The sequence below is a fragment of the Thermobia domestica genome, chromosome 2 (assembly GCF_964235325.1).
Source record: "Thermobia domestica chromosome 2, izTheDome1.hap1.1, whole genome shotgun sequence".
Lineage (NCBI taxonomy): Eukaryota > Metazoa > Arthropoda > Insecta > Zygentoma > Lepismatidae > Thermobia > Thermobia domestica.
Genome location: NC_137455.1, coordinates 100,952,702 through 100,966,891, shown reverse-complemented (window position 1 = coordinate 100,966,891; position 14,190 = coordinate 100,952,702). Strand labels below are relative to the sequence as shown.

At 32.7% G+C, this 14,190-nt stretch overlaps 1 protein-coding gene across 6 annotated transcripts in view; it reads right to left on the bottom strand.

The window, feature by feature from the left end:
• eya (eya transcriptional coactivator and phosphatase 2) overlaps window positions 1-14,190 on the bottom strand; it is a 702,296-nt gene that overhangs the window by 350,056 nt on the left and 338,050 nt on the right. Inside the window, exon 1 of one of the 6 annotated variants that reach the window (XM_081744350.1) lies at window positions 11,500-11,978. The exons of the other annotated variants lie outside the window; for them this stretch is intronic. Within the exon in view, the coding sequence (XP_081600476.1) occupies window positions 11,500-11,550 (51 nt within the window). The 5' untranslated portion in view covers window positions 11,551-11,978. Of the gene's footprint in view, window positions 1-11,499; window positions 11,979-14,190 lie in introns of those variants that run through there. 6 annotated transcript variants of the gene reach the window in all.

Below are 14,190 nucleotides of genomic sequence, written 5' to 3'. Positions count from 1 at the left end.
CTGGATTTTTGTAAAATTGACTAAGCGTCGTTTTACAATCAGAAATGTGTCAAGTGAAACTTTTTTTCCTTTCGGTGTTTCTATTTTTTTTTGTGTGTGCGTTTTACATACTAACTGTGTAATTTAAAATCTTACGTCTCCCCTTCCCAATTATAATTACCTACGACACTACAACTGCCTGCCATTAAACATCATCTACGACATTACAACTGCCTATCAAATAACGAAGAATAGTTGTTACTGTTTCGAAATACAAGGTAACCAAAAACGTTCTTGATGTTCTAGAGTAATGATAAACGAAGAGCAACATAGTGGATGGCACGTATCTTTAGGTTTCGAAGTAATCTCCAACAGGATCTAACACTTTTTGTCAACATTCGTGGCTGCACAATACCCTGGTGACAAAACTCGGTGGTCGTGGATGCAAATAAATCCATGAGTGCGATCCACAAGTCTCCCTCATTTGCGAAGGATCTCCCATGAAGGTGGCTGTCAGGGAATGAAACAGGTAGTAAACTGTTGGCGCAATATCCGGTGGATATGATGCATGGCACAGTGTCTCCCAGCCAAGTTGTTGAACGGTTTCCCGGGTCTTCTTTGTCGTATATGGTTTGGCATTCTCGTGCAGGAACAGCACACACTTGTGATTCACCAATGCCGGCTCCTTCTGCCGCAAATGCATGGTGCATCTTTTGCAACTGCTGAGAGTAGAGGTCAGCACTGATGCTCTGCACAGATGGATGGAGCGCGTAATGCACTACTTGACAGGGAATTTCATCATGCAGAAAGCATAACCTTTCGTGGGTGCAGAGGTGGTCTTGAGGTATGATTATCAGGGTCACGTAGCGATAACTTATGTTTGGTATGCTTGGGAATGTCATACAGGACCCACTCACTCTTCGTCACCAGTAAGCAAGCGATCAAATATGGGTATGTTCAGGTGCCGAGTAAGCAAGAGGAAACAAGCTGTAACTCGCTATTTCTTCTTGGCTCCGACAATGTAATGGGTATCAACTTGTATATCCATCTTGTATGACTTGACCATCTTATGAACATACAATCTGACTGTTTAAGCGGAAACGTGGAACCTTTCTGCAAGTTCGTCACACGTTAAACCATTGTTCTCCTCGATGGCTGCTTTCAGAGTCTCATCATCCAACACTTTGGTCGTCCAATGCAAGGTTCATTCGAATGGAATTTCTGGAACCAATGCCTGGCGGTGTGTTCCTTCACGGCATTCTCCCCAAATGCATGGCATATGCGGCAGCTGACAGGCTCACTTTAAAGTCATACAACAAACACGTAAGAACAAGCTGCTTCGATACCTCCATTTCTCTTCTCAACGCTGGACGAGCTATGATTGTTGTATGTGCACAAAGAACCTGTATTACTGAAGATCGATGGTCAGACTAATTTCCGATCGCTTGGCAGGCTCATGCAACATTTCGTTTCCTCTCCGTAAGCGCATGATTAATGAGACGTCAAAACCGGCAGGAACATTTTTGGTTATCTTGTAAATGAAAACATAATATTTTTTCTATAAAGCGTGCACTATATTTCGTAATGTCCTAACTTGCTCACGGTACACCATTTGAAAATGGATGAGGTAGGTAGATGCGCAAGACTGTTCATTGACATTACTAGGACTTCGATTAACTCTATCTTTTAACACTAAAAATTAAAAACAATAAAATAATAAAGAAAGACTAAACGTTTAAGTGAAACGAAATATTTAGCTTTACGCACAATGGATATGCCATGTGGGCTAAAGGAGACGGATATACATCAAAGAGAAGATTATAAAATAACTGGAGTGAGAAAGATAAGAGATGAGACGGGAGAACCTATTGAAACCAGTTATTTACAACAAAATTACGGTGCAACGACATTGCGCAAATTTTTCTAAGGATTAGATTCTTGATAATCTCTGTAACCTACGACTTATTAACGAGAAGCAGAAATGCTGAAATTGCGCAAATTTCCACGCGACGTTGCCAATAACAGGATTCAGGAAATTGTGTGAAACTTTGCACCGAAATAAAATGTATAAAGTCCATTCCTTTGTGAGATATATTTGTATTGCATTCTATTGTTTACAAAGCAAAATATACATTTACAGAACATTTCACGTTTACAGCTTGAATACTTGGAATTTAACTACTACAGCTTTTAAAATGGTCATACGTGCCTTCTCATGGTTTATCTGTGAATTCCAGTTTATTGCTTCTTGTTTATATTACCCTCCTTACTAAAATTTTATATTAATTCTCGATCCTGATTGGCACTTGTGGTTCTTGTTCCTCATTGACTTCTTATATTATTGTCTTATTATATCCGCAGCCAGCACACTGACTACTCATTCTTGTAACAATTTACGCTATATGATAATAACAAATCTTTCTCACAGTAACTAAGATGCAAATATAAGGATCATTTATAGAAAGGTGAAAGGACAGTTACTAAGACAAATGGTAGACACACCTGAAATACGTAAACAAATGCCCGTTTGTGGTTGGCCAAACTGGAAAATGTAAACAAATTCTTATCTCTGGTGAACACCTGTCCACGATTTAAAGAGAACTTCTAGAAAAATTTATATTTTTTGTTTATTTTATATAAGTTTGTTTTCCTTACAGTTTTAATCTTACAGGCTATCTTACAGTTAGACATGATACAGAAAATTATTGACTGGGACATGTTCCCCGTCCCCCTCTCTAACGACGCCTGTGCACACATATAATAACCATAACTGAAAATGCTATTGCATCCATTACTTTGTGTTCCCCCCTCCCCCTAAAACGACTTGCGTTTTGGTGAGTGTTTTATTAGTCGAAATGCTTAAGGTAATGATGGCAACGTTGCACATTTTTTGCTCAATTTTCAATTTTGTTGCCTGCTTTTTAAGGCTTTATCTTTGTCAGGAGATAAGGAAGTGAAAGGTTGCGCCTTTCAATGCACCCCAAAATTAGACTGCCTGGGAAATTTAAGCGGAATTTTAAACATCACGCGGACAACACATCAAAATAATATGATAATAAGAACAAAGAATTCGCAAAATGATGCCACTAAGTTATACAAAGACTATAATTGTATATTACATCGGAAATTTAATAAATCTTTTGAAGATGGATTGCATTATATTTTATTACCTTATTCACTAGCATAATATTTGTAATGGGTATCGTATTTATAATTCATGATTCAGATCAGTTTGAAAGGCAGAAGATTAGAATCAATCTCTATAATTTTGTAGATTTTCAAGAATAACATTTAAATAAGTGCGGGGCCTTATATGAATAGCACACTTGCCTTTAATGAGCATAGTTCCAGAATCGATTCAGGATGAAGGTTTCAAATTTCTAAATGTTCAGTAATAACATGGGGACATCTAGAAAGTTTGCTAAATGAAAAGTGTAATACACTCCTAAAGCTATACATTATTAGTTCACGAGGCCTTAATTCCACACGATAGCTCTTTTACGATATTGAATTTTTAAACTCTGCTTCTTGCAATAGACAGCTATAGCAATTATCTCGGCTGAGTTACATAACGAAGTCAATCCGACAAATCTTTACAGGTAACGGTGACTTTAACAGTGAATATACATATCCCATACATAAAAGTACATACCACAGCTCTTAAACGGAAGTGAATTTTTCAATTCTCCGTTTTTGCAGTAGATAATTATCTCGGCCGAATTTATTAATGGAATCAACTCGTTAATATTTTAACGGGTAACGCCGTCCCGTTACTCCACGTGATAACTCTAGAATTAATAGCGAAATTTTAATTTTTCTTTGCAATATAGGTGATTATCTGGGACGAGTTCATTAATGAAGTAAATTGTTTAATATCATCACGGGTAACGGTGAATTTAACGGTTGTATATTCATATCCCATACATGTAACTTTCACATGATCGTCTGAACTCTAGCAGAATTATATTATTATTATTATTATTATTATTATTATTATTATTATTATTTGAAAATCATAAATCGCCTAAGAAAGTTAATCGATGTTGGTAGTGTAACTTTAACATCCCTTTTAGCACTAAAACTATAAGACTTGGATCTATAGCTTCACGTAAGATTAAAATCACAATTACTAACATTCAAAATCGAATATGGGCCTTCCGCGCTAAAAGCTCTTATGTATAGTTGATAAAGTATATCAATAATAACTGAATATATATATATATATATATTCAGTTTATATTGTGAAACGGATGATACACACCAGAAGTATCAAATTATCATTTCATTTTTCTACTATATGCAGCTACATTTGTTTAACCATGTGTTGCAGTTTTTATATATTGCAAACATTGTATCTCAGCTAGTACAAGGATGAAATAATATTCCCTTTAACGATTAATTTTCTTTTCTGCTATGAGTACCCTGATCTTTCTCTATAAATGTTGGTGTCATCTTTCTTGATATGAAACTTGGAATACACTTAGGTGGTAAATTTCTGAAGAAAGAAAAAAAACAGAAACTTATCTACCACTATTGATTTTGCAATAGAAAACAACTGAATATGAAGTGAAACATTTGTTACGGTATGGTGGACAACCTCGTGTTCGCGGGTTTTCTCGAGATTCTCCTGTTTCCTTTCACAGTCTTATCCACGACCAATTCAGTTTTACAATAGTTCATTTTCATTAACTTCCAGCACCTTTAGCCTTCAAGCTATTACCGCGTGAGATTTCCAATTAAAAGTTTCAATAGCTGGAATAGGGTGATCCTTCCAATTAAATAGAGGAATAAAACAGAGTATCTATCTTAAGTTGTCTTTGCCATATAAACGGTTGGAAATTTAAAGTTTGATACTATTTCATAAAATCTCAGGCGTAGATTTTCTAAAGGCAGAAATAAATTAAATCTTTCATTTTCTCTCTCTCAAAAAAAAAAAAAAAAAAAAAAAGAAAGAAAGATTTAATTTATTGCCAAAGAGAGGGCGTAACCCTCTAATGGCTGGGAGTAGAGGACTCTTTTGCTCCTACAAAATAAAATTATGAATAAAGATTTTATAAAGTTAACCCTATTCCCGTACCCTTAAAAAAAAATTCTCTCAAACTGTATTTTGGCACATCTTTGTTTACAGCAACTTCACAAAAACATGCTCTTAATATTTGATTTGCAGATAAACTATACATAATGAAATACTACATTATAATCTAATTTCATCGAATTATAGCTACAGTAGGCGTTCTTTATGGTAGCACGTTCGGAGTTACAGTTGTGACGGATTGGTGATATTGCCAGATTATTGAACGTTAGTAACTGGAACCGAAAGTCACTCTGAATAAAAATGCAAACGACTGAAACATATACTACATGTGTTAACGAACATTCTGAACCTGTGCAGACAATATAAATATCATATGAAGAATTTCGTAATTTTTTATGGCATAAATTGTCGAAGAACCAATATTGATATCACGCATTACGAAATGAATTATCGAGAAGATTAATTAATTACCTTTAGTTTTCGTTGTACAGTGAGAATCACATGCTTACGCTGATTAGCATTTGAAGAAAATGAAAATGAAATCTTTAATTTTACGTCCCACGGTTATGCCAGTTAGGCTAAAGGACACGGTGATGATGAGAAATGAATGAAATGGTGGAATGAAGAAAGTGGGAGGAAACGGGAGAACCCCGAGAAAATCCACGAGCACGATGTTTGTCCACCACAAAGTCCACACGGCGCGAGCTGAGATCGAACCAGGGACCGCAAGCACCGGAGGTGAACGCTCTACCACTGAGCCACCGGGTCCCCCCCCCCAGCATTTAAAGAACTCGTGCTGGACCTCGAGAACATTTTACAGTAGACTACAGTATGTATAAAGTTATAATATTGTGCAAACGTGGTATGTAACCCGCTAGAAAACAGGAAACACTGTACTGAAATAAAAATGGACAATCATGATGAATACTGAGCAAACTAAAAACAAGGGCAGCACAATGCGCGATATGGGATTAAGGTCAACAAGCGCCAAATTCATCCGAAAGAAAAGGAAGAGGCTCGACCGGTGCCGCACTACAGAAGGTGCCGAACAACAGAATGCCGTATTAAAAAGCGCTTACTGCACTAATATTAGCCAATAATTATAAGTAGTTTTTTTTTTTTTTTTGATCCTTTTAGTTTTAGTTGATGGTTTCAATATGATGTAAGAAATCTCGAAACGTATTATTAACAATTCAAGTTAATCGAATATATTGAAAGCCCATACTGTAGAATGTGAGTGAGGGATAATCATATCGACATACAGTGATTATTACAACACAACAATCTCAGTAGTCGAAAAACATTCAAAACTGGATGAAACTTTACTCCAAACAGGAAGAAGCGGACAGGAATACGTATCGTTTAATGAAAGCGTAGCTATACGTTGGGATAGTTTCTCTTCAATTTTGACATAATTCGCAATGGTAGACAATCGGTTGATGAACCAACCTTTGACTACGGCTAAGTGACGAAGGCCTTCACGAGTGATTCCAACAGGATGGTGCATCTCCCAATTATGCCACAGTGAACAATAGATGGACAACAATTCTTTCAAAGCTGAACTGGACGACTGATAGTGTGGCGTAGGCTTCCTATTCGCCACATGTTTCTTTACGAGGGAATTCTACCCAGTACAAAATGGAAAAGTTTTATGCAAAAGGAGACAAGAATTTACATTTAAAATACTCTAATATCAGTTTCGCGCTACAATGTTATTTTAATTGTTTCAATACGAATATTTTGCAAACTGCAACCTACCTAAATGACAAGCTCGCCGATATATCTTCAAATTTACTTTTACAAAAGGAATATAAATATGTTAGATACCATAACAATAGTTTACTTCTGCATATGAATATTTTGCAAACTGCAACTACTTAGATTATCAGCTCACCGATACACTTTCAAATTTATTTTTATAAAAGGAAAATAAATATGTTACATATTATAATAATAGTTTAGTTCTTAATATTTTTTTTGGTAGTAATATATTTTCTTCCTCTATTGAAATGAAATGAAATGTAATTTTAATTTAACGTCCACTATTATTTTCCTTGGGTTAAATAAGATGAATGATTAAAAAAGCGAATGATTGCAAAATTAATTTTCTTTTGCTGTCTTTCCGGGAATTGAACCCAGGATTACATACATCAATGGCGCACAGGATAACAACTAGACCAGTTTTCTTGCATTCTTCTTCTTCTTCTTCTTCTTCTTCTTATTATTATTATTATTGTACTATAAGTACTAAAATATTCTATATTTAATTGTTAATTCTAACTAAATATCTTAGTTGTTGTCATGTTAAAATAATTCTTGATTTGTCATAATTATGTTACAATTATTACTTGTGACATTTATTTATTTTGTTCTGACACTGCCTACTTTGAACTATAGTTAGAAGAGAGAACTGTGTGTATATATCGTATATTCCCTTATTCAATTATGTGTTATATGACAAAATTCTTTCGCATCGTACGGATAAACTACTTCGAACTTTTTCAAAAAGAAATATCTGTATTAAAATATTAGCATAAATGTACACAGATTACAAGAATTCGTTATATAAATTCTATAATACAGCGTTCGAAAAAAGAAAAAAGTTAGAGATGACAAATAATTATTTCTTTTCCAAATACTGTGTTACGGAATTACCACTACTAGAAATAAGTTAAATTACACTGACTGAGTCACCGTATTTTTAAATAATATAATGGAATCGAATTGAATATTTTATTTCAAAAGTAAAAAAGAGAACTGAAAAATATTATTGTATGTTCAAATTATTGATTGTTACATAAAATATTTCAGAGATAACTGACTTGGATGTAATTATAATGAAACTTGTTTGTTTACAAAATTATTTTATTCCTTTCCTTTAAAAAATAATTAGACAAGAATGTATTTGTTTATTACACGGAAAGGATCTTTCGGGTTTGATTATTGAATAATAATAATAATAATAATAATAATAATAATAATAATAATAATAATAATAATAATAATAATAATAATAACGCGTAACGTATAAGTTAATCGATTGACAGTCTCATTAAAACAATTAATATCGATTAATCTTCAATTAATTAGTTAATGGTACCTAAATAAAAGCAATTATTTTATATTTTATTTGAAATTAATATTCTGAACTTCGTAAAGGTTTAGAATAAAAACTAAAAATGGAAAAATAAGGCAAGTGAATAAAAATTGGAATAAAAATAAATTTTTCTTTCTTGAAAAACAAAATAAATTTTGCTAAAAATGTTTGGCAGTTTACGGACATGAAAATTACAAGCAAAGATAGGATATTACATGTGTTTCGCTAGACTAATTTCACGAGTTTAATTCAATGTTTCTTTTAATATTATTTGGAGACAAACTATGGTCGGTAGAACCTTGTTGTCAATATTATTTACACTTAAAAAAATTACAAGCTCAATAATATATAGTTCTCAATAATATATAGCTACGAAAACTATTACTTTTCGTCAAACAAAATGCAGAAGTAATTCTAAAACAATATTCGTTCTGTTTTTCGCAAAAGTGTTATTCACAACTTCATAATAATGTTTGAAATAATAATAATAATAATAATAATAATAATAATAATAATAATAATAATAATAATAATAATAATAATAATAATAATAATAATAATAATAATGTGGTAGTAGTAGCACTTTTTGTTTTATGTATGGAAGATTTTGAAATAACTACTATCATAACAACGCACACGCAAACTACATATATGTAAAGTTTTTAATTCACATTTTGCTTATAATGATTCTCAGACTACTCCAATTTAGCTATTGTTACACTTCGTTAATGCTGTTTTGATAATACTACATACTTATTGTTAAGTATTTGATGCTACTACTCTAATACTTTCTAAATTTACTGTAAAATTTGCTTCATTAAAGGATAATAGTTTTGAAACTATCTATTCATTAACCCTTCATATACATATATATTATATGGATAATATTTTAGATGTAACTCTAACATTTTATTGACAATATGGGTTACTGCATAACTAGTGTCATAGGAAGCTTTCTAAAACTTCTCTATCAGTATTTAGAAGAGAACGAAACTCTCAGAGGCTTTCATAAGTTTCATATTAAATAAATAAATAAATAAATAAAACATCATAAAATACAAATATAATAATTTATATTTTACTTTGTATTTTCTAAGTATGTAGAAAATGAATAACAATTCCAATAAAAAGCATGCTCGTAACAAATTTGATTGCATATCTATGATGTCACGATTACATCCAAAACTAACTGCTTAACCAACTGATAATATTGGCACATCACCAATTAATTTATTTAAAAGCATTCAATTAAATCCTGTAATATTATTTCATGTTAAAACGAATTCGAAACCTATTTGTTTCAGAAGCTGTTCTTGTATTGAGGGACAATAAAGCAATTATTAGGATTTTCCTTTGTGAATTATTATAAATTAATTTAACCATTTCTAATAACAATCGACTTTATTTTTCACTAGAAAATTAAAATTATTTTATCATTATTTGATATCGACACAAATAAAATTAAAGCAATTATAATTAACAATAATTCATGTATTTTTATTGAGGAAAGAACGTAGTATTGAAACATTTAAATGATGACATTAAGAATTCAGATCGAATATGGTAATTTTGAAGTTTACTTAAAAATATAAACTAAGATCAGAGTTGTTACATTGCAAAACTGCTTTCAACAAATAAATAATCATAAAATTGAACTCAATAAAACAAAAAGAATCGAATTTAATGTTATAAAAGCATCATATAAATATTCTGCTAATTTCTTGCAATAGTTCAAATTTTATTGTCGACTCTTTGCGGTTTTTTTTTCTCGACAAGAAAATATTTTCTCAAGTAATCAGAATCATACACCACGTAATATAAAACTTAAATATATATATAATTTTGATTGAAATTTCAATCCGTTGAACATTTTTTTTCATCATTCACAAATAGAAAAAGAAAATTATTCTCAGGATAATGGCGCTATAAACTTTATTGAGCTTATCTCATCTCTGTTAACTCGGAAGATTAAATGCCACACGGTACGTTTATGACGGAGGTTCCTCCCGCTATCATCGTTTTCGGCTTTAATGAGTGAGATTCGGGTTCGATTACTAATTATATGGAAGAACCAGTGAAGCATTAAACTCTAGATCCACAACTCGTACACCCTCGGCATTGAATATGATCATTAAATCTAAACACACGAAAATGATGAATTAAATACCATTCAGGGGTTCTCAGCAGAGAAAAATACTCCAAAAAAGCTGGAAATAAATATTGTATTACATTTTTTCTACTTATTGATTTGCTTGATTTGATTTTAATATAAGAACCACAAAGAGTTACAAGAACAAAAGAGCTGATTTATTATTTTATGACAGTTAAGTTTGCCTGAAGTTCTTTAATTTTATTATCACAGTATACAAATATAATATATATATTCTCTTTTGTTTTCAAAATAATTTACTTTTCAAAAATTAAATTGAGATCCTTTTAAACTAATTGTTTCACTAAATTAAAGTATTTATGTCTCAATACTTTGTTTACATTAAGGGTTTGTAGCAGCTATTTAACTGTCAGTACTTTTTAGCAAACAGTGAAATTATAGCGTTTGTGTAATATTAAAAGAAATAATACTGAACATTAAATCCCCCTCCGGAGGGGGGAAAGGAAGGCTTAACTTGATTATTTTTGTATGTCTTTTTTCTTTTGAAGAAAAGCCAACCCTATGTATATATATATAGGCGCGGATTCAAGGGGGCTATACCCCCCCCGTGACGCTCAAGTTTACACTGGATAAAATGGGCTTCAATCCTGCTTTACACTGGATAAAGCAGCAAACTATGGTTTAGTCCGTCCCTTGATCATGTCCTGGATCCGCCACTATATATATATATATATATATATATATATATATATATATATATATATATATATATATATATATATATAATATTTATTTAATATAATTTTGAAAAGCAAAGTAGTACTATTCTAAAATTAAATTTACATAAATTGCTTACACACATTATACATACATACACACACACACACACACACATATATATATATATATATATATATATATATATATATATATACGTCTCAATGCAGCACGTACAGTAACTGAGCTTCCATAGATTGAATATATTTGTTCCATTTTTAAGAAGAAAAGTAATATAATGAGCGAAATATTTTTGATTTTTTTTTACTAATTTAACATGAACTAATGAAGTAATTCATTTCGTTTCTTTGAAATACAGTATCCTCTAAGAGACATGCAGCCTTATATTTTATGAATGTAATTTTATTTTTCCTTAATGCGGTTATGTATATATTATCCTCGAAATATAATATTACACGATTTACTGTTGCAATAAATTTCTCTTTCAATTTGTCGCATTGAAGTCACAGTACTAATACTCTAATTAAAATCCTACCTTACCTGATAACAAGATAACGGTGAATAGTTGTAGTAGGGAACGTTATACAACATGTTGGTATCACCTCTAAAATTGTATCACACTGCTTCATGAGGAAATAACTGTCCGCATGAGGCACGTAACAGTCACACACTCAAAGTAAGATCCATAACTGCTTCAATCAGAGGATCGAAACATCATAAAATACGCTAAAACAAATGCAAGGACATCGCCCAAAATATTGATGACACCAAACCATTAACCACGGTTCTGCAGGTAATATTTAAAAATCACACCAAACACGAGCGGCAGGAGATCGTAATCGAAGCTTGCGAAATATATATATATCTATATATATGTAACAAAGAGTCAACCAGCTGCAACCTCGTGATACATTTTCAGGTAATCGAATAATCTTACGCGAGCTTACTTCTCTGGGAAAACTATCAACATGAACTGTGATCACGTATAAGCAACCGGCGTCTTGTTTAGGAAGACACTTGTGACAGTATTGCCCTCTCGTGCAGGTTTTCAGAAATTCATGTTCACTCGCTAACGTTCTGATGATCTTCAAAGGGAAAAGAGGACCCAACCCTAACTATCTAAGCGCACCAATCGGAAACGAGAATCGAATGTCGTCACGTTCCACCATTACAAATGACGGCCCACCAACGAGACGATCTTTCTCGCCCCTCATTCCCCAGCCGAACACATTTGTGGTCGTGATTGTAAGCCTCCGATGGGCAATAGCGAGATTTTAACAAGCGGACAAGAAAGTAATACAACTTTCTTATCTACTCACACATCCCTTGTCTGTTAAAGCGTGACACAAAATTTAACACGTTCCACGACAAGCCATGTAACAAACTAACTGTAGTAAATCTCAACTTAAAACAGACACTTTTGCTGTTGGTGTAACTCTAAATCTGTGTGAAACATGAACAAAAACAACTATTCTGTGAAGAATTCTTGTATCATGGAGAGAAGAAAATGAGACTTTTAAAAAAAGGCTATAAAGTAATTTTTGCTCAAGAACGATGCGATTACTTAAAGTAAAAATTGACATCTACAAAATGTTAATTATATATCGTCTTTATTTATATACTGATCTTTACTTATACATAGTAGATGAAACATTACAGATAATAGAACAGGGGGTGTCATTTCAGATTTCACTTCAGGGGGGCCAAGAGCACCACCAACATAAGACTCTCACGTTTTGTACTAGTATATTAGTAGACAGTTGATTAAAGTACATGTATTCCTCAAACTCTTGGATGGCAACTGCCCCCTCCTGCCCCCCTAAATGACGTCCCTGAGTCAGACATGGCTCCCACGCATTTCTAGAACAGATCCCTGTATTTGATTATTGAGAAAATTGAGAATTAAAACTTTCAATTAAATCTGACGAAGTGGAGGGAAACAACTCTGAAGTAATTAAATACACTGACTTCATAAACTGGCTACAGAATGTTGAACTGAATTGAAATTATGAAATTCAGTGTCCCTTTCAGCACCGAGGCTATCTGAGACAAGAGCTATTTATTTATCAACACAACAGGCATTACTGCCCAATTACAGTGTCTACATATGAACTTAAATACATAATGTAACAGTATTACGTAAAACTTGAATGCAATATATATATATATATATACAAGGGCAGATCCAGGATATGATCAAGGGAGGGGCTAAACCATATCTTGCCGTTTTATCCAGTGTAAAGCAGGATCCAAGCCCATTTTATCCAGTGTATACTTGAGCGTCAAGGGGGGCTATAGCCCCTATAGCTCCCCCCTTGGATCCGCCACTATATATATATATATATACAGTGAACCTGAAGAATATTAAATTAAAATAATACATTTTACCTTTTTTTTTCAGAACACTCAATACTAGTTTTTTGAATGACTTTTCTGAACAATGAAGTATATCTACATTTTCATAATCTTTAATGATTTTATTGTATGTAACACAAATTCTCCATGTAGGTGACATTCAGTGCATTTGTACGTGCCTTTCTGCAGTAGAATAGGCCACTATTTCCCTTGTGTGTTTTGAGGGATGGAACCTGTATCATTATTTTTTGCAGCTATGTCTATACAGTCTATTTTGTTGTGCAAAAGTCTGTGTAAGAAAATGAGGCCGTTCAACGTCCGTCTTTGTTCAAGTGTCTGATGTGTAAAGTTATCAAGTAAATTATCATACGGTTCGTATTTTGGGTAAAGTCCTGTCCTCTTGTACGTGAGAAAACATGAATTTGCTTTGTATCTGCTCTACTTTTCGGCTACGTGTTTTTACAGAAGTGTTCCAAATAAGTGAGGAATATTCAATTTTGGATCTTACGTAAGAAAAATAAGGCAATTTTAAAGTGTTATCATTTATAAATCAATATTTTAAGATCCTACGTAGGAATCAAACTCGTAAACACCTATATATTTGTGACTTTTTTGAAGACAGCCGCAAGTCCTATTATCAGCCCCACATGATCTCGAGCTCGATTTCCAGTCTTCATTAGCATATAGGATGAACCGATTCCTGAAATATGGTAAATAAACATTTTTAAGAAACGAAAGAGTTCTAGCACTTAAATGAAATGAAAATTTTAGTGTTACGTCCACAAGTATGTTCTTTAGGAGAAAGGAGACAAGTGACTAATAGAAGTGAATGATTTAATTTGGTGGAATGAGAATGTGCGAGAAAATCGCGGACAC